At 55.5% G+C, this 20,134-nt stretch overlaps 7 protein-coding genes across 7 annotated transcripts; 3 read left to right on the top strand and 4 right to left on the bottom strand.

Annotated features, from left to right (window-relative positions):
• Positions 1-92: 92 nt before the first annotated feature.
• Positions 93-1,326, top strand: BROUX77_001290 (uncharacterized protein; the record flags this gene model as incomplete). Its single annotated transcript, XM_073745703.1, has 3 exons — positions 93-239; positions 428-1,228; positions 1,318-1,326. The coding sequence occupies 3 exons, from the start codon at positions 93-95 to the stop codon at positions 1,324-1,326; spliced, it is 957 nt and encodes a 318-aa protein (XP_073609525.1).
• Positions 1,327-1,729: 403 nt separating this feature from the next.
• BROUX77_001289 (uncharacterized protein) lies at positions 1,730-3,079 on the bottom strand (the record flags this gene model as incomplete). The annotated part of the gene is made up of 1 exon (XM_073745701.1): positions 1,730-3,079. One exon carries the CDS (start codon positions 3,077-3,079, stop codon positions 1,730-1,732), a length of 1,350 nt encoding a protein of 449 aa, XP_073609524.1.
• A 480-nt stretch (positions 3,080-3,559) lies between these two features.
• Positions 3,560-5,247, top strand: BROUX77_001288 (uncharacterized protein; the record flags this gene model as incomplete). Its single annotated transcript, XM_073745700.1, has 3 exons — positions 3,560-3,929; positions 3,998-4,965; positions 5,038-5,247. The coding sequence occupies 3 exons, from the start codon at positions 3,560-3,562 to the stop codon at positions 5,245-5,247; spliced, it is 1,548 nt and encodes a 515-aa protein (XP_073609523.1).
• A 415-nt stretch (positions 5,248-5,662) lies between these two features.
• Positions 5,663-8,920, bottom strand: BROUX77_001287 (uncharacterized protein; the record flags this gene model as incomplete). Its single annotated transcript, XM_073745699.1, has 5 exons — positions 5,663-8,254; positions 8,324-8,359; positions 8,418-8,444; positions 8,611-8,756; positions 8,842-8,920. The coding sequence occupies 5 exons, from the start codon at positions 8,918-8,920 to the stop codon at positions 5,663-5,665; spliced, it is 2,880 nt and encodes a 959-aa protein (XP_073609522.1).
• Positions 8,921-10,150: 1,230 nt separating this feature from the next.
• BROUX77_001286 (uncharacterized protein) lies at positions 10,151-11,462 on the top strand (the record flags this gene model as incomplete). The annotated part of the gene is made up of 2 exons (XM_073745698.1): positions 10,151-10,577; positions 10,747-11,462. The coding sequence occupies 2 exons, from the start codon at positions 10,151-10,153 to the stop codon at positions 11,460-11,462; spliced, it is 1,143 nt and encodes a 380-aa protein (XP_073609521.1).
• A 294-nt stretch (positions 11,463-11,756) lies between these two features.
• BROUX77_001285 (uncharacterized protein) lies at positions 11,757-12,397 on the bottom strand (the record flags this gene model as incomplete). The annotated part of the gene is made up of 3 exons (XM_073745697.1): positions 11,757-12,038; positions 12,102-12,230; positions 12,299-12,397. 3 exons carry the CDS (start codon positions 12,395-12,397, stop codon positions 11,757-11,759), a joined length of 510 nt encoding a protein of 169 aa, XP_073609520.1.
• A 2,125-nt stretch (positions 12,398-14,522) lies between these two features.
• BROUX77_001284 (uncharacterized protein) lies at positions 14,523-18,788 on the bottom strand (the record flags this gene model as incomplete). The annotated part of the gene is made up of 6 exons (XM_073745696.1): positions 14,523-15,724; positions 15,797-16,629; positions 16,689-17,459; positions 17,529-17,768; positions 17,841-18,489; positions 18,566-18,788. 6 exons carry the CDS (start codon positions 18,786-18,788, stop codon positions 14,523-14,525), a joined length of 3,918 nt encoding a protein of 1,305 aa, XP_073609519.1.
• Between the last annotated feature and the right edge of the window lie 1,346 nt (positions 18,789-20,134).

The following is a 20,134-nucleotide window of genomic DNA, read 5'->3' as shown; positions in this document are numbered from 1 at the left end:
TCGTTCGTCTCTTCTTTTGAATATACGATTTCTCATCGCCCCGCGACACCGCCATCGCCGCCCCGGCCGACCCTCTCACAAACACACACAAAATGGCGTCCAAGCCGATGGAGCTGCGTGAGTTGGAGCAGCTGATGAAGAGCCTGCAGAAGGCGCTGCAGGAAAAGGAGCCTCCGGCCACAATCATCACCGTCATAGAAAAGCTGGCCAAGGAGCGCCCGACCGAAGACATGCTCCGTGTAAGTAGCTGCTGCCCGGCATGCTTGTGTAGCCGACGGGCCGTCCGAGTCCCAGCGCATCATGTCACATGTAACGGGACTGCGTAGCTGCCCTTTGATTCCCTCCCAACTCGCGCGCCATGCATGCATCATCGCCCCCTCACGCGCCATTACGTCTGCTGACAAAGCCTTTTCCTGCCCCCGCCCAGACCACCCGCGCCGGAGTGTTTATCGCCAAGCTCCGCGGCAACCCCAACCGAGAGATTGCCTCCGCCGCTAGCGAGACCGTCGCCAAGTGGAAGTCCCTCGTCAGCGGCAGCAAGTCGAAAAAGGCCGAAGTACGTAGCAAGGCCGCAGCGTCAGCCGGCTCATCCGCCTCGTCGGCCACCGGCACGCCCAGTACCGCCGCCGCAGCCAAATCCAGCGCGTCGGCCAAGTCCGCCGCCGCCACATCCATCCACCAGCCGTTCAAGGGCGACACCGAGACGCGCCGCTTTGACACCGATAAGGCGTCCATCAATCTGACTCAGTCTGAGGTGCGCAACCGCTGTATTGGCCTGCTCTACAACGGTCTGTCGTATCGCTCCAAGGAGTCGGTGGCGCGCGTCACTGAAATGGCTGGCCAGCTGGAAAAGGCCGTGTTCGACACGCACGATGGCGAGTCGCCCGCCTACAAGAGCCGCGTCCGCTCGCTCTTCCAAAACCTCAAGAACAAGTCCAACCTCGAGCTGGGCCGCAACGTCATGTCGGGTGTTATTTCCCCTAAGGACCTTGCGACCATGACGCACGAGGACATGAAGAGCGCCTCGCTGCGCGACATGGAGCGCAAGCTGGAGGAGGAGAACATGAAGCGCGCCCAGGCGCCCATGGCCGAGAAGTCGGTCAGCGATGCCTGGAAGTGCAGCAAGTGCGGCGAGCGCAAGACGAGCTATAGTCAGGCCCAGACACGTGCTGCTGATGAACCCATGACAACGTTCTGCGAGTGTATGGCCTGCGGACATCGCTGGAAGGTAAGACACCCAAACCCGAACCCGAACCCGAGGCTTCTGCCGCCGCCACGGCTGTGGCGATGTGCACATGTACTAACTGCCGGTTGTAGTTCTCGTAAGCCAGGTCGGCTTCAATGCCCACTCCGTCCCTTCTCTTCCCCGCCTTTCATCCTCCCTCTTGTCTCAATACTCCCCTGCCCTCTTCTTCCTTTTCCTGCAACCCTCTTTTTCTTGCCCACCCTCTTGACTTTTTTCTTGGCCTACTTCCAGTCCTTGGCGTACTGGCTGCTACCTTCATTTTGTTGCCGAGAGTACACATATCATTTCTTTTTGTTTTGTTTTGTTTCTGGAGTTTGGTTTGGCCGGTAAACATTAGGATCCCACTCTTCTGGGAGAATAGGAAGATGGTGCTTAGTTTACAATTCTATGATATACTCTTTTTTCCCTTTTCCCTTTCCACGTGCTTGTCCTCATAAAGTACGCGGGCCGTATTCCCATGTGCCAAACCAATGGTGCAACTCTTCACCTGTTTATGCCGACCGCAGTGAATAAATCCGCATCGGGGTCCGCAGGCTCCATTTCGCTAATAATACGCCAGAACTTGCTCAGATGCCGGTTTCCTGGGTCGCAGATGATCGTGACCACGCGGCTACCCTCGGGCAGCTTCATGGCCGCAACAATGGCTGCCGTGCAGTTAACCGCCGTGCTGCTGCCGGCAAAGACGCCGTCATGCTCGACCAGCCAGCGAGCCATCTTGCACGCCTGCTCGTCCGACACACGCACCGCATCGTCAATCAGGTCGCGGCCGCTCTCAAAGTTGGCCGTGATGCGGTTGATGCCGATGCCCTCGACAATCGAGTCGACCTGCGTGCGACGCCGCGTGCCCTCCTTCTCGGTCGGCGAGTACATGACCCCGTGCAGCACCTTGTTGTACAGCCCGCTGCCCTGCGGATCGGCCAGTACAATCTTGAGCTTGTCTAGCCGGGCGTTGAGCTTGAGGAATTGCGCGATGCCAGCCAGTGTGCCACCAGTGCCAGCGCCCGCGACGAAGGCGTCGAGCCGACCAGCTGTTTGCGCGAGGATCTCGGGACCCGTCGTGCCTAGGTGGGCCGCGTAGTTGGCCTGTGTCTCAAACTGATCGGCAAAGAAGCCAAGAGCGTCGTCGTCTGTCGACGCCGTCAGCGCCGCGGCGCGCGAGCGTGCGAGGTTGACGTAGTGCTGGGGCGACGTGATGGGCTGCACGGGAACGCGCTCGACCGTTGCGCCCAGGCGCTCCAGCAGGTCCGACTTTTCGCATGCAATGTCGTCGGGCATAAAGATGTGGGCGCGGTAGCCGCGCGCCCGCGCAATGGTGGCTAGCGAGATGCCGGTGCTGCCAACGGTGCCCTCAAAGATGACGTCGCGGTGGCCCGGGCGCAGCAGCCCCTTGGCTTCGGCAGCGCAGATCATGCTGAGGGCAACGCGGTCTTTGGGCGTGTTGCCGGCGCCGTTGAGGAACTCAACCTTGGCAAGGATTTCGCGCCCCGTCGCTTTGGAGAGCGACTTGATGCGCATGAGCGGCGTGTTGCCAATGCAGCCTTCAATGCCCTTTACGATGCCGGGGAGAACACGGACGCCCTCCGTCTGTGAGTCGTTGCGGGGCGTGGTCTTGGAGTTTCCAGGTGTAGTTCCATTCTCTCGGTCTTCAAGAGCCACCGGGCCGCCAAAGAACCAGCTGCCCCGACGTGACGACGCGGATTTAGAGGACTCGCCGCGGAGAAAACACTCGAGCTCTGGATACAAATCCCTGAAGCTCAATGTCAGTATAATGCCGGCGACAAAGGCACATGTCATGGCCAGCGAGCCATAGGCTGCGTTTTGGTGGGCAGACATGGTGGCTCCTGGGGAGATGGACACAAACGGTGGTTATGAGCCCGCCACTGGTAAAAAAAGAAGAAAAAAAAGAAGAAAAAAAAGAAGACAGGCCGTCTTTCTTCGCTCAGCGCACTGTAGGCTGCAGAATGATGCAATCCATCATGACGATTTGTCGGGGCGTCACACTTGTGTGGAGGAGAGAGAGTGGAGCAGCCGCTTACAGCTGTCACACCAGAATGATTTTTCGGCTGCCCCGTTTGGAAGATACTATGGCATATAGCGATACCCCCGCCAATGTACTAGCAGCCCCGCTTAGCCCCAGAAATTAATGCTCGGTAGCTGCATGGCTGGTAGCACTGAGCTCACAAAGCTCGCCTCGGCTCTGCCCGCTACCTCCAGCCACAACCACGCCAGTCGCCCCGGCACAACCCAGAGTGGCCTAGTACCCCGTCGCTGAACGCGAGTGGCGGTCTATCCTCCACTCCCCAATCTGCAGTAATGGATTCTCCTCTGATGGCCCGGCTGCTCCGCGAGCTGCTCCGCCGCCCGGCCTGCCAGCTGGCAACGGGCCGCTGCGTGCGGCCGGCTCTGAGCCGTCTGTCGGCCGCTGCTCCGTCGGCCGCCATTCCCGGCCTGAACTACCAGCAGCAGCAGCGCCGGGGCTACGCCGTGCACCGGCCCGGCGGCAACGATGCGGCGCGCGATGGCATGTCCAAGAGCGAGAGCAGGTGGCAGCAGCGGACCGACATCTTTCCGCACGACCGGGCTGATGAGTTTGATACATATGCTATGGTGACGGCCGACGATCTGCGCAATCGCAAGACGCGCCCGCGCAAGGTCAAGATGCTGATGCGTGACTTTATCCACGGTACGACAGCCCTTTCCTCTTTGCTTGTCTTCTGCTGGTCGCCACGCTAACCTCGCCCTGTGCTGCAGACAGCCTGTACAACCCGTCGTACGGCTACTTCTCCAAGGAAGCTGTCATCTTCACGCCCGGCAAGCCTTTTGCCTTCCACAAGATGCGCGACAACCTCGAGTTCTACTCGGACCTGGCCCGGCGCTACGTCGAGTTTGAAGACGCGCTCGACGCCGCCGCCGGCACGCCCAACCCTACACGCCAGCTGTGGCACACGCCGACCGAGCTCTTCCGCCCGCACTACGGCGAGGCCATTGCACGCTACCTCGTGTCCAACTACCGCCTATCCAGCTACCCCTACCACGACCTAGTCATCTACGAAATGGGCGCCGGCAACGGCACGCTCATGCGCAACATTCTCGACTACATCCATGCGGCCGACCCCGACGTCTACCAGCGCACGCAGTACCGCATCATCGAGATCTCGCCGCAGCTCGCAGCGCTACAGGCGCACGCTCTGGCCGGCAGCCCACACGCAGCGCACGTCGACATTGTCAACCGCAGCATCTTTGAGTGGACCGAGCCGGTGTCGTCGCCGTGCTTCTTCCTGGCCATGGAGGTGTGGGACAACTTTGCGCACGACGCCGTGCGCTACAACGACGAGACGGAGCAGCCGCTGCAGGCCGTCGTCCTGGTCGACGGCGACGGCGACTTTTACGAGTTCTACTCGCCCGTGCTCGACCCGCTCGTCGCGCGCTTCTTCCGCGTCCGCCAGTCGGCCACCGCCGGCGCCTACCCGCGCCCCTATGCCCGCAGCCGCCTCGTGCGCCACCTGCAGAGCTACCTGCCGCTGCGGCCCAACCTCTCCGACCCGGAATACGTGCCCACGCGGCTGATGGAGTTCTTCGAGATCCTGGAAAAGTACTTTCCGCGCCACCGGCTTGTCGCCTCCGACTTTCATTCGCTGCCGGATGCGGTGCGCGGCTTGAACGCGCCGGTTGTGCAGACGCGCTTTGAGCGCATGATGGTGCCCGTGACCACGCCGCTTGTAAGTCGTGTCTCGTCCTTGTTTCTCGGTCTACTTCCAATGTCCATGCTAACCAGTTGTCTCCCCATGTAGGTCCACCAGGGGTACTTTGATATTTTGTTCCCCACAGACTTCCAGGTCATGGAGTCCATGTACCGCTCCATGACGGGAAAGTTCACGCGCGTCAGCACGCATGAGGACTTTATGCGGCGTTGGGCGTACATTGAAGATACCGAGACGCGGTCCGGCGAGAACCCGATGCTGGACTATTACCAGAATGCCAGCTTCATGGTGACTCTATAGTCACGAAAACCCTCTTCTCCTGGATGAAGGAGAAGGAATGAAGGAAAAAAAAAGAAAAAAAAAGAAAAAAAAAAAAAGACCTACAGCAGCTACCCAACACACACCACTGACCACAGAATCACGAGGGACAAAAAATCATTGCCGTGAGAGAGATTCATGTCTATATTTACCAGTTCATAAAATATTAAAGAAACTTGCAACTCCCGTATCAACCTAACCCGAAGACAATGTACCGAAAGGATCCAGGAACAACTCATCGCAACCCACTCCCTAGACAGAGCACGCACACAAGAGCGGCAGGGAGGCGCAGGCAGCGAAAAAAAAAAATAAAACAGCCCAAGCACCACCACAGCGGCTACAGACTACACTGCGTTCGCCTGCGCTCCGCCTCTCCACCTCCTCCGCATCACACTCTCTACAGCTTCAGCTTCTCCTCCAGCCACTTGGTAGCCGTTGCGACACCCTCGTCAATGCTCTCAGGCTTGGTGCCCATTCCCTGGCGCGACGGCTCCTTGCCGCCCGACTTGCCGCCAATGACCTCGCTGACGGTCGTAGCCCATGCCTCGGCTGTCACGCCCTTGCCAGCCAGATGCGAGCCGACAAACACGCCGTGGGCGACGCCCGACGCCTCGCTGCCAGCGATTATGTACACAGACCGCTCCTTGTCCTTGGACTTGTAGTAGTTGATGACCTCGCTGATGGCCTTGATGTTGGCCGAGATGGGCAGGCGGCCGACAAAGAACTTGGCGTCCTGGTCCTTGCTAAAGTGCGCCTGGACAGCCTCCAAGGCAGCCTTGGCCTCGACCTTTTGGCGCTTCTTCTGCTGGTCGGTGATTTCCTTGGTGATCTTCTCGAACCGCTTGCGCAGCGCATCCTTGGTCACAGCCGAGATAGTCAGCGTGCTCAGAGCAACGCCCGTGTTCTTAGCCTCCACCTCCTTTTCGGGACTGAACGACATCTTTTCTAACGCATCCATACGCTTGCTGAACTCGGCAGCAGCTGCCTGCACCTGGCGGGCAGTCTCGCCGGTGTAGGCGATGATACGACGGATACCCTTGGCGATACCAGACTCCTCGACAACCACCAGGTCCTTGATCAGACCGGTAGAGGTGACGTGGGTACCACCGCAAAACTCAATACTCAGCTTCCGCCACTCGGGGTTTTTCGGGTCAGCGAGCAGGTCATCAACTGAGGCGCCGATGGAAACCACGCGCACAGGGTTGGGGTAAGTTTCGCCAAAGACGGCACGCAGACCCTCAATTTCACGGGCAGCCTCAAGACTAACGTCCTTGTAGTAAACAACCTTGTCATCCTTGATGTACTGCTTAGACATATCCTCGATCTTGGTCAGATCAGCAACACTGACACCAGCCTTGTTGGAAAAGTCGAAACGCAGCTTGTCCTCATCGACCAGCGAGCCCTTCTGGTTAATCTCGTCGCCGAGGACCTCACGCAGAGCGTAGTTCAGCACGTGGGTGCCAGTGTGATTATTACGGATCGATGCGCGGCGCAGCTCGTCGTACTCGCAGATGACTTCATCGTCAGTAGACAGAACACCCTCCTCAAGGTAACCGTTGTGCAGGATGTAGCCACCAAAGCTCTGAACATCCAGAACCTTGAATGTTGCAACGCCGTCAATGACGATTAGACCAGAGTCGGCAACCTGGCCACCGGCCTCGGCATAGAAGTTGGTTCTGTCAAGCAGTAGGCCCAGAGCAGTGCCCGAGGGAATATCCTTGGTAGACTTGGCAAAGGTCTTACCGTCGTAGATGAGCTGAATCTTGGCAGTGACTTTGCTCTTAGCCACGACATCGGGGGGGAGATATTTGGGCTCATCGTCAGTGCGAGGAAGCTTGAGCGTGTCGAGCTCGGCAATCTGGTGGACGTCCAACTTGCTGAAGACCTGAGTAGACTCCTTGACGACCTTGCTGGCCTCACGGGCCTTTTCACGGGCAACCTCAACCTCAGCTTCATCAATGTCCAGGTTCCGCTCCTCGGCCATCAGCTTAGTCAGATCCAGAGGGAAGCCGTAGGTGTCATACAATCTCCAAACAACCTCGCCAGAAAGCTTCTTTTCGCCCTTTTTGATAGCGTCATTGGCGAACTTTTCGAATTGAATCTCGCCACGGTCGAGAGTGCGGGCAAAGGCAACCTCTTCTTCGTCAAGAATCTCCTTGATGTCAGCCTGCTTCTTGACCAGCTCGGGGAACTGGTGGCCCATCTGCTCAACCAGAGCAGGCAGGACCTGGGAGAAGAACGAGCCAATCTCGGCGTTGAAGTACTTGCGAGCGTAGCGGACACCGCGACGCAACACACGACGAACAACGTATCCACGGCCATCATTGTTGGGAACGGCACCATCAGTAATGGAGAAGGAGAGCAGACGGATATGGTCGGCAATGACACGGTAAGCAGTGTCGATACCATCAACGTCATCCTTGCCATACTTGTCGGTGTAAGGGCGCGCGTTGGTAATCTTTTGAATTTGGTCAAAGAGGGGGGTGAAAATGTCGGTGGCGTAGTTGGAAATGGTGTTTTGCAAAGCAGAAACCAGGCGCTCGAAGCCCATACCAGTGTCAATGTGCTTAGCAGGGAGCGGCTTCAGGGACTTGTCCTTCTGGCGATCATATTGCATAAACACGTTGTTCCAAACCTCGACAACCATGGGGTCATCCATGTTGACCAGGCTGGCAGCATTGCGGCCACCGACCTTGTCGTAGTGCACTTCACTGCAGGGACCGCAAGGGCCCTGGTCACCCATCTCCCAAAAGTTGTCCTTCATGTTTCCAGGAAGAATGTGGTCCTCGGGGACGCCAACGTCCAGCCAGAGTTGCTTGGCCTCCAGATCAGGCTCCAGGTTGAACTCGGCGTTACCCTCGAAGTATGTCACGTACAGGCGGCTAGGGTCTAGGCCAAAAACCTTGGTCAGAAGCTCCCATGACATATGGATGGCCTCCTTTTTGAAGTAGTCGCCAAACGACCAGTTGCCCAGCATCTCAAAGAAGGTCTAGGTTGGAGTTGTGTGTTGTTAGCTTGGTGGTTGCACAAACTTGTGAAACAAGGGGAGGTGACTCACGTGGTGATAGCTGTCCTTGCCGACATCGTCCAGATCCTGAACAAAAGTCAATAAATCGGTTCGGCGTTGAGGTAGAAAACGGCTTGGAACTTACGTTGTGCTTGCCGCCAGCACGGATACACTAAATTGGGGCTGTCAGTATTGGTCGCAATGTAAACAAATCCTGGTCAAAAAGGGCTAAGCTTGTATGACGCATCGCGGGGTAGATTTTTTTGCGGTGCCTGCTTTATCACAAGCACCAGTACCCCGCGCCCAGTATAGAATTGGTGATAAAGCCACGGACATACCTTTTGAGAGTCTGCAGCACGCTTCAGGCTGGCCAGTTCGCTTCCCTTGTTGACAGTGCCCAGGAAAATGGGCTTGAACTGGTTCATACCGGCATTCGTAAAGAGTAGAGTGGGGTCATCATGAGGCACAACAGATGAGGAGGGGACTACAACGCGATGAACGAGTAAGCACAGGTGCTTGATATAATCCATCAAGGAACCGTCTTGTTTGCAGCAACAGGACTATTTTACCAATGGTGTGACCGCGCTCCTCAAAATACTTGAAGAAGGTCTCGCGCACCTTGGCGCCAGGCCACTGAACCTCGGCCATGGCAAGAAAAGACGACGACGAAAAGTATCGCGAGAGTGAGAGCGAAGGACTAGATCGACCAGGTGCTCTGGCGAAGCGCAGCAGGCAATGTCGAGAAAGCGTCGACGGGCGAGCAACAAGAGCCGTGGGCGTCGATGGGCGGAAGGCAATTAAAGCCGGGAAACGGGAGGGCAGTATACGAGGAATGGTGGAGGTCGGAAACGAGGAGCCGTTGTGGTTGGAGTAGAGAAAGAGAATGGGAGAAAACCAAGACGGAGGAGTGCAGCGCAAAAGAGAGGTGCTGGTGAACGGGCAAACGGTGATGGTGGGGGAAGAAAAGCTTGGCTGTAGACAAGCCAAAGATAAAGACGATGAAACGGAGCAGCTCAGAATTTTCAGGGTTCGGGTTAGTGCGAGAGACGGTAGTAGATAAGCACTGAAAAGTGGTGGCAGTTACTGGATAGTTGGTGAACTACAGAAGGGTCCACAGAGGGGAAAGGAGCTGAGACAGGTGAATCAGCGAGATCAACAGGGTATCTGGTGTCAGTTACAGGGTGGTGACGGTGACGGTGACGATAAGGAATCAGTGCTACTGTTATCAAGTAGGCTGTCCAGATTGAGGCCAGTGACAATACAATGGCAAAAAGGAAGTCAGCCACTAACAGCAGGACGGCCATCAGCAGGACGGCGGCGGCGAGACCCTGGGTCTCCAGGGCGGGCAGCCCATTGTTCGCTTACGCCGGAAGAGCCCCCGGCTGCTGCGGGGATTAGCCGCAGTTCAGCCGTACGTTCGGATCACGAAGCTTCTGTCTGGTTCTCCATCTTTCTGGAGCTTACAGCAGCGAGGACGTAGACTGACTAGCGCTACAGGCACTGTATCCTAGCACGTGCATATTGTACATACAGAGCTTGTGTAGCTCCTCCTGCGGCAAACTAGAATCCCCCAAGGATCCCAACATTCCAGCGGCTTCCATCACACGCCTTGGAGTCCACCAGCGGATTCGATGCACTTCCACCTGCAGCCAGAGTGTCAAAGTGGCCAGAGCTCCATACAAAAAGGCACGCCCGCCCTGGCTTTTTTAAATATGCGGTTTGTGTCTGCGTTTGCATCTAGTGTTCCGTGTTCTTCTCCGGCTTCGATCTCGCCTATCATCTCCAGTCTCCGGGCCTTCACAGCCGCTCTGCCACCCCTAACCCTTGACGAGTCTTTTTGCACGTGCACCGCCGTCTGTCGCCCATCCCATCCAAACCATGGCTTCAATGTCTGCTTATCCCCAGCTCCACCAGTCTACAGCTACATCCCCCGTGCCAGAATCCGGATACCACATCCACAGCCCCAATCACCTGCAACTGCTTCAGCTCCAGCACATGCAGCACATGCAAATGCACATGTCAAAAGCGCAGACGCACGTTGGGAACCCGCAGCCAGGCCCGGCCCAGGCCCAAGCCCAGGCCCAGCAGCAATATCTGGACTCCCATTCGCAGGCGTATATTGCGCACCAGGGCCCGGGGATCCCGCCCATCTCTTCTCCTGGAGCGGCTGCCGCCGACTCCTCCTTTGTCACAGCGCCCGCGCCCGCTCCCGCGACCGGGCACAAAAAGCGCAAGCGCAAGGCAGAGTCGCAGGATGCTCCTGGCAACGAGCGACTCTCCAAGCGCCTCAGTCTCCTGAATCTTGGTACGTCTGTGGTCCTTGCTCCCCGCCGCCGCCGCTCCTCATACATCCTGTACTCTGTATCCGAGTCCGGCTCTGAGTCTGCCGACAGCGCCATGGACACGGACGACCTTGAACCAGATTATTGACAGGTCCTGCCTCTCTCTTTCTTTCGGCTGCTGTCTGAAAAAAGAACACAATGGCGCCAAGCTTTACATCCCAGTAGAAGCTCCCTCGTCTCCAATTTCCTGCCCCGGAAGGCCCGACCTTACCATGTGCGCCGGCGCCAACCCGCCGTCCCCCACCACCAGCCGCCACGACCACCGCCGCAATTCGCACTCTTCGCGGCGCCGGCCACCCGCGCACAACGACCCAAACCAGATGATGCAGCTCGACGACTCGCGCCACAAAGTGTACATTTACAACATCGACGACGAACTGTCCTCGTCCGAAAGTGAGCCCGAAGACGGCCGCCTCATCATGCTGCCGGACCTAAAGAAGCACCTGCTCGCCAACCGCATGCCGCTCCCGATCCCGCCTGTCGTCAGGCCGTCGCCCGAGGGCGAATTGGCCGGGATGCAGCTCGTGCTGTATCGCGAGCCCGCGGCCTTGACAGTGCCCGAGGCCGATGATAGTGTGCGCAGAGCCGTTGTCGAGGCGCGCCAGCGTATCCGCGACCGACAAAAACTCGGGGCGGAAGCTGCTGCTGCCATCGCTGCCTCAGCGCCACCGCCTGCGGCCTCTGCAGCCTCGGGCCTGTCTCAGTTGTCCCTCCCTACCCCCTGTACCGCCTCTTCCTTTGATACCCCCTCGTTTTCGTCGTCATTTTCCAGCCAGCAAAGTCAGCAAGCGCAGCAGATGTATGCGCCTGATGCAATGGACATGGATGTGGACATGGACATTGACTGAAGTAGCCAAGCCTTGAAGTTTGTTGTTGAATCCCGACCCCTTGATGTGCTTGCAGATCTTACTTGGATACATGTACTGTACCATAGTACGTTGGCCTCCTATCAACAAGACAGAAATATACGTACCCATGTCTCTGCGTGCGAGATTTCACCATACTTGAATCACTTGCTGAATAAAAGATGTGTTGTGGTTGTAGTATTAGTGCCAACCGCGACCCGTAGAAACGATTAATGACAATATTTTGTTTTACACTAGCCTGCAGTAAATTGATCCTTGCGCACCATATCATTCCTTTCAGCGGCCTGTAGGAGGCGGCCCAGCTGGCGGGGCATAGTCGGTGGTTATTCCCGACGTTTGTTGTGACTGGGTTGAAGAAGATGCGCCGGCCGGTGGCGGCGCATAGCCGGCCGAGGTCTCGTTCTTGGCGTCGGCCGGGTGGTACGTCGGGGGTGGCGGCGCCATAGGCTGCATGACGACGTAATACGCGGGCGGCGGCTGGGTGTAGGGCTGATATGTCGGCATAGGATCGGCGTAGCTGGGGTCAATCTTTGCCATGGCTGCTCTGCTGACCATAAACTGTGTGCGATGTCAGCGGAAGGTCCAGAGTGATGCCGGGGCCGGGATGCGTAGAGGACTTACGCGATGGTAGCGCAGGGGAAGCTTGCCCTGCTTGAGCCGTTGGCGGGCGTGGATGTGGCCGACAAGAAGATAGATGCTGATGAGAGTAAGAATGCCTAGAAAGATGGACCACTTGACGATGTAGCCGGTCTGTTGAGGGCCATGTCAGTAGGTGGAACAGTGCGGAGGGTTGCTATGTCTTGGTGGTGAAGACTTACGTAGGAGTACCAAAACGGACGCGCTACTCCGTCTCTGTCAATAATCCAGCCCGAGGGCAGCTCGTCGTCATTGTCTGCTCTGGTGAAAAGGGAGATCATGGCGGAGAGGGATGTAGTGGTGGAAGGGCGAGTCGACGGTGGGTCTGGTTTGCGGCAGCTGGTGCAGAGCTGGGAGGAGAGATGCTCAGTCTGGGTGGTGGTGGTTGAATAGATTCAAAGATGCCCACAGCAAAGAGATGCACCAGCGTTTATAGCGATTGTGTCTTTGTTTACTTGGCAGCCAACAGAGGCTTCTATTATAGCTCGGCGCACCACAACAAAGACAGGAATGGAGGGCTCAGAGATTAGAGAACAACCGATAGGCGAGAATCGAGAATGCGGGAGCAGCAGCACGGAAAAGAAATAATAAAGACGAAGAAAAAGAAGAAGCCCGAATTAGCAGCGATGGCGCCGAGGAACTCAATCGAGATATTGCACTGCTTGGATTGTCAGTTGGCATCGCAGAGAATGCGGCTGTATGTGACGATTCTCCCAATAAGTAGCGAATAAACACTCGCGATTGGCGACGGCACGATGAATACGACGACAACAAGGGGAGAAGGAGCGAGCGAGGAAAACAGGAAGGAAGGAGAGACAGGGGATGGGGGAAACGACCCTGCTGGATGCGGTAATTGCAGAAGGGGACGGGACAAGAGGAAGGTGCGACAAGGGAAGCAAGCAGCTGCCTGCTGTGGCAGTTTGTGCGATGGTGAATTTCACTTCACTTCACTTCACTTTGAGAGACGCCGAGCGCAAGATGCGACGGGGGGAGAGGGAAAAGATTATGCGTCAATGGGCAGAGAAAGGGGAACATAAAGCGAGCACAAACGCGCTTGACAAGTGTCTTGGGGGAGGGGAATGGCCAGTCAGGGCCTGGCGGACGGGGGTTTGAGCCTCAGGGACAAGCGCAGGACCACAAACAAAGCGAAAACACCAAACCAACAGTGGAATCAAATTGAATTGGCCGCCGGATGGTCCAATTCCTGCGATGGTGTTTTTTTCTTTTTTTTTCTCCTGTGAATGAAAAAAAAAAAAAAAAAAGACCTGTAGAGGCCCCAGGCGCCAACGCACGCACAGCAATGCAGACTTGCAAATATGTAAGCCAGCCAGGCAAAATGGGGGATAGACAACGCCCAAGCGCGATAGGAATTGGACAAGCAAGCAACTTGCCGCCAAAAAAAGAACGCGGAGCACGGGCAGCCGTGATGAGAGAGAGAGAGAAAGGGAGGGAGAAAGACCGAGAGTAAAGGAGAAACAGAGGCTCATCCTGTTCTCTTGTCATGGGAGGTAGACCCGCACTCACCGGCAAAGTATCGCCAGGATACACTCTCAGGCTTCGTTGACCAGACCCAAGCCCGGACGGAGGGTTAGTTGCCAGCAATCAAGTCGTTCGTTCGCGTAGCCGTTCGTTCGTACCCGCGCCACTGTCTCGGCGGTGATTCTCTGCTTATGACAAGGCCGCGCAGCCCAGGAGAACGTAGTAAAAACCGAATGTGAACTGGACAAGAGCAACAACAAGTTAAAAAAACAAATAAACAAATAAAAAACTCTCCCCTCCTCGCGGGCCCTCATCCATATTATCTACAGTTTAAAATTGCCCGCGAACAAAGTCTCTATCCCCCCCTACCATACGGAGCCTTTTTGCTTCTGGCAGGCTCATCGTATGAAACATGTTGCCGTGTCGAGTTCTCTGGCGTCTTTCCTGATCACCAAAATCTATACCCATTATTCATGTTCCCTTCCCCCCCCCCCCTTTTCAAGTATTTACTGGGACATCATGCTGCCTGTTTCGCACCTCCTGTGGCCCGGGGACGGATCAGTTTGCGCTTTCTTTGTGTGATCTGCTCGCTATGTCTGCACAGCCCACCTACAATATTCGTACGTCGATATTCGTACGTGTATGCGTCTCTGCCATATGTCATGAGAGCCGCGCTGTCTGATTGACACGCATATAGGTTATACCGGCCTTATCACCTCTTGTACGGCTAGAGGCCGCCCATCCGTCTCGCAAACAATCACAAAGACTGAGCACTACCACGTTTCACTGCTCGTTCTGTGCATTCTCATGACCGCAACACGCTTTCATTCTGTCAAGTAAACACAAATATCATGATAATATAACAAGGCCGTTTCTCTCACACTCAAACTCACATCCACACTCCTTCGCCCTCTACCTGCATCCGTTTCATACCCGCCTCACACTCTCGCGGTTCGCTCCGTCATCCATCTCATGACTGTTAGATGTCTGATTAACCGTCAGGTTAGTTGGGCTCTCCAGCTCTTGTGGCTCCATAGGCGGCGGTTCCATCCGGTTTGACGACGCTGACACGACAGACGCGCTCCGCACATTTGGGCTGTAGCTGGGCGCCTGGTCAGTGTCACTCTGATGTCCGGTTGAGTGCTGCTGCACGTAGCTCTGTCCAGTGGGATGCTGTTGCATGTAGCTTTGCCCTGTATTCTGCTGCTGCATATATTCTTGACTAGCAGACCGGTTCTGGATAGAGCTGTGCCCGGTAGACTGGCGTTGCATATGCTCCTGGCTAACAGATCTGTTTTGGATAGAGCTATATCCAGTAGACTGGCGTTCCATAGAGTTATGCCCGGTGGGCTGACGTTGAACAAAATCATGGCCCATAGACCGGTTATCAATAGTGCCATGACCAGTAGACTGGCGCTGGATCGAGCTATATCCGGTAGACTGACGTTCCGTAGAGCTATGTCCAGTGGACTGACGCTGAACAGAGCCATGGCCAATTGCCTGGTTCTGAATAGTGCTGTGGCCAGTAGACTGTCTCTGGATCGAGCTATATCCGGTAGACTGACGTTCCATAAAGCTATGTCCAGTGGACTGTCGCTGGACAGGACTGTGCCCCATAGGCCGGTTATCAATAGTGCTGTGGCCAGTAGACTGTCTCTGGATCGAGCTGTGCCCAGTAGACTGACGTTGAAGCGACCCAGCATGGCTAGATTCAGCGTAACCACTGTTACGTCCATCGCTACTAAACACGCCTAGACGGCGCTCATCCAGTAATCTTTCCTGTCCCTGGCCCTGGCTTTGGCCCTGTGACGGGAACGAAGGCATCGGCGGCTCCTGCTCCCAAGTCTTGGACGAGCTGGATGGGTGCGACGAGCCCGACGTCTTGGGCCGGACAGACGCTGCCAGTGAGGGTGCATTCCAGAATGACTTCTTCTTGCTGTCGTCGTCGGCTTCGAGCTGCTTCCATCCGCTCAGAATCTCCTGCTCGTCGGCTGGCATAATCGTCATCAGATCCTCTTCGCCCTGGGCGACGCGGGAAGCCTCAATGTAGGCCTGGTATGTCTTCTTACCCATACCCTTGAGCTGGAGATACGCACCCTGGAAACTATACGCAGGCAAAGCCCAGAAAGCTGTGCAGAAACCCTGTTAGTAAACTTGTCATCAAAGCTCGAGTCGCCAGACTGAAGCCGACATCCACTTACCACCAAAAGGCTTCAGCAAAAAGCCACCCAGACCCTTTGCAATACCCTTCATCATTCCCTTGTGACCACCGGTTTGCGCACCAATATACGGCTGCATGACCAAGCCCGTCACACCATCGTAAATTCCGTAGCCAAACTCCTTGCCAGCAACCTTGAGACCACTACCAATGCCCTTGACCTTCTCAGACTCGCGAACCATAGGATCGTTGTAAAGCTTGGGGGCGTTTCTGAAGCCCTTGGCCATTCCGAGAGATAGGTTGAGGGGCGTCTTGGCACCAAGTTCCACAAGCTTAGCCATGCCCTTTCCAGCCTCTCGACCAACATCCATAGTCTTTGAACTTTTAAGTCTGGCTGCTTGATTCGTAATGGTAGATGTACTGAAGCTAGAAGACGCAGTTGTACTCGTCGCACTTCTATCAGATGGCTTCAAAGAAGCAATCGATCGCATCTTTTTGATCGAGGATTCAGGGCTGGAATGGGAAACTGAAGGCTCAGTCGCTCTATGGGTGGGCGGCATAGGTCTTCGAGCAAGATTCATGTACTGCTTCTCCAGTGAAGATTCCCCGGGTTTTTCGTCCATGGCGGGGTATCTAGAGTCACCCGGTGCGGCTTTCAGGTCCAAGTCGCGGCCGGAAACAATACTGGCAGTCTCGGAGTTTGAGTTTGAAGCAGGATTCTTCTCAGAAGCCCGTTTCTTGGACGCACTTGACACGCCACTGTGGAAACCAGCAACAGTGTAAGCCACATTTGCAATGTCATTGATGACGTTGGCAGTGAATCCAGAAACCGGGTCCCACGGTTCGGCTGTGGTATTGTGCTCTCGAGGGCGGTATCTACATCAGTTAGAAATGTTATAGCTCATTTAATTAGAGGCATTCTGATTTTGACTTACATTTTGAGATCAGACCAGTTTAGGAGTCCTTCACGGACCAACAGAGCTGCTGCCATGGCAGACAGTTTGACATTTTTATATTGTCTAACCTTCCATACTGCCGTTCGGGAAGGTAGCAAGCTGCACCGCAAGTCACCGACATCAAGCTGCTTGTGGAAGCTGTCAGCTCCCACGAGAGTGCCATTTTCTCCACAAACTCTGGTGCCCAGTTCCTTTGCATTCTGAATGACCTCTGGCTGAGCACAGGCTTTGAGAGCTTCCGCAAGCCTTATAGCTGTGAGCTTGGAAAACGGAATAGGGCGCGGGCCAGCGCCAGCCTGAGCAATCATAGCACCCCAGAAAGGTTGGTCGCCAAAGAAGGGCACAATAACTGTAGGCACTCCAGCGTGAATACCAGCTGATGATGTTCCTGCACCACCATGATGCACCACAGCGCTAACATGCTTGAAGAGCCAGTCATGGGGGCAGTTTCCAAGCATAAAAACATTATCGGGGACGTTGAGAGATTCACCACCAAGACCACCCCAGCCCTTAGAAACAAGGGCCCGCACACCAGAAACACGAACAGCTTCGAAAATCAGCCTGGTCAGGGCGTCAGGATCGTTGACAACAATGGAGCCGAAACCAATGTATACCGGGGGGGGGCCAGCCTTGAGGAAGGCATCAAGTTCGGGTTCGGGAGTGTAATTCGATGCCAGATCGAGCATGAAAAAGCCAGCGACATCAATATTGTCACCCCAGTCCTGGGGCTTAGGAATGAGAGCCGGAGACCTAAACAGAACCCAATGTTAGATATAAATAAAATATCAAGATATGATTATCTGGAGAAAGAAAGCTTACCAGCAGTATGTGAAGGGAACCTGGAGGCGGTTAAGCAGCCCCGGAGTCCAGGCTACAGAAAGCTCTTCAAGCTCCAAAGTGTTGACTCGGAACTTGTTAATGACATCAGCCAAGCCCTGCCATGTGAGCATCTCAACCAATCCATAGGTAACCGAGTTAGCCGTTGCAAAGTCCGTGTTGCCAGAAGACTGCATGTTAACCAGGGGGTGGGGGAAAGCACGGGTCGGCGACCACGGCATACTATTCAAAATATTAGCATGGTCGATCAAGCACTAAGCAAGCATGTATGGCCATGCAAAGAGCAGTTCTTACGTGAACATCATGTGAAGCGGGATGCCAAGCTTCTCGGCAATGTGGATATGCGCAAAGCTAGGCGGGTTCGCAATGATGACGTCAGCCACAAACGGCCGACCGCTCAGTTCAAACCCGACTTCTAGGGACTCGCCCTTGCGATGGGGCTTGAGAGCTTCACCAGTGCCGTCACCAGGCTCAAAGCACGAGCGCCAGCAGCCCTCCACCATTTCCTGGATGCCTTTGCGTCTACGGCTGACCTCTCCGCTCTTGATGGTGTCTCTGCCGGGGATCAGGCCGGGATTCTTGACCATGAAGGCCATCAGCTCAGCCGGGTTACCGCCAATGCAGAAGAACTCGAGGCCGTTCTCTTCGACAAACTTTTGGAAATTCCCGTGCGTGGCAATGCGCACTCGGTGGTTAAATTTGTTCTTCAAGACCTTGCCCAGTGCAACAAAGGGCTGGACATCACCGCGTGATCCAACAATCTGGATAACAACATTGAGGCTCGGGGGTGGGAGATTCTGGGAGTCAAAGCCAAGTCCCGGCGGAATGTATGCCGGCGGGGCATCCTGGGGGTCAAACTGGGCAGGTGGGTTTGGGGCAGGAGACATGAAGTGCGCAAACAGCGTAGACGCGCGGTTGATGTTGATGTTGATACGACCGTCATCTGCGGGAAATGGCACGGAATTGTTAGCATAGCATAAGCATGGAACACGGTAGCAGAATTCAGAAAGCATGCGTACTTGTGATGTTGGCAGCACCAGAGAAAGCATCATTGCTGATGTTGATCTCGGCATATGCCGGCGGGCTCTCGTCGTTGGGTGCTACCGAAAAGGTGGAGTATGGCCGGTAGGGCTGGAACTGCGGCGGGGCGGATTCCATGGACGCTCTGGTGGCAGCGTCGTCGTCGCTGTCGTAGCTAGACTGGTTGTAGCCCATGGCCTCCATCTCCTTCTTGCTGGCCATCGCTATTGAAGCGCAAGTGCAAGTCGACAGTGGAAGAGGGGTAGAGGAGAGGGGCTCTGGGTTGGGAGTAGATCTATAGTAGACGTATGGGAAGTAGAAGTAAGATGTTGAAGATGTAGAGATGAGGTTGGAGGTGAGGTTCTGGCAGAGGCCAAGTAAAAGGCAAAGGGAATAAGAGCAGAGGCAAGCACTGTTATAAGAATATCCCCTCGCCAGGAGAGGAGAGCACTCAAAACAGAAGTCAGTGGAATAGTGGCGTCTATGCAGCGAACCCACAAGCAAGCAAGGCATACGCCTCAGATATAAACCTCAGGTATCTATCGGCAGACGAGACGAGGAAGGCATCCACCTTAGCAAGAAGGCACCCGTATAACAGAGGAGCCACTTCCCACTTCACTTCCTGTGCAAGAATAAGCAGCGGGTTGATAGACACGCAGACACTGACTGACTGCTACGTCAAGAGGAGCAAGAAGACCTTGTCAAAGAAAGAGATGAAGGTAAAAATAACACAGGCAGCTGTACAACCAGGTAGTCAAGATCACGAACAAGCATTCAGGAGCGTCCCTCGAGCAAACTTTTACCCAGCAGACCGGCAGTGCTTGGAGCCATCCATCCGCCTTTATACTGCTGCCTTGGTCGAGAACATGGCGCCCCAGCAGGTCCTGCTTCTCCATCCGTCGCTGGCTCTCTACGCCAATGCCGGCCCCTGCATAGGTCTAGTCAGTCGTCCTGGTCCCAAGCCAAACTTGACCCTTCGGTCTTAACCCCGGCCGCAGGATCGACTTACTCGCAGCTCCTGTGCCAGGCCTTGGTCGCCCGTCCAAGCTCCCTCGCGGCGCACGCTGCGCACGCCCGCCTCCTCCGCGTCTGCGCCAGGATAAACATGTTTCGCTAGGCCAGCCAGAAGGAAACCAACCGGCCTAACAAGTCCGGTCCCCCCTTTTTGAGGCAAGTTTTCTTCAGTCTAGAGCGCTTCTTGCTACGGGACGTCGGCGCTGGCTGTAACAAATGCCAGTGTCAGACACGGACTTAATCGACAAAATCCGGATTTAAATTTTGCCTCAGCAAAATAATCCTACACACTAGCTTTTTGAGTCCTGAGCGGGCAGCTTTCTGGCAAATCTCTGCTTGGGCCTGACTATTGTATGTGTGTGCACATACGCCAGTGACTCGTTCGATCTTCGTGTATGGCCTTTGACCGAGCACTGATGTCGCCGGGTGTCTGTAGGTACATGCTTTATTTACATGCGGGTTCTGATGTGACCATTCATTCCCTTCGCATCCGGGAAAGGGGGAACCGTCACCCACTCATGCAAGTTACACCTTGGCTCTATTTTGCCAAGTGT

The sequence above is a fragment of the Berkeleyomyces rouxiae genome (assembly GCF_048999995.1).
Source record: "Berkeleyomyces rouxiae strain 22BRR77 chromosome Unknown BrBRR77_ptg000001l, whole genome shotgun sequence".
NCBI classification, from domain to species: Eukaryota; Fungi; Ascomycota; class Sordariomycetes; order Microascales; family Ceratocystidaceae; genus Berkeleyomyces; species Berkeleyomyces rouxiae.
This window is presented reverse-complemented; position numbering and strand designations above follow the sequence as displayed.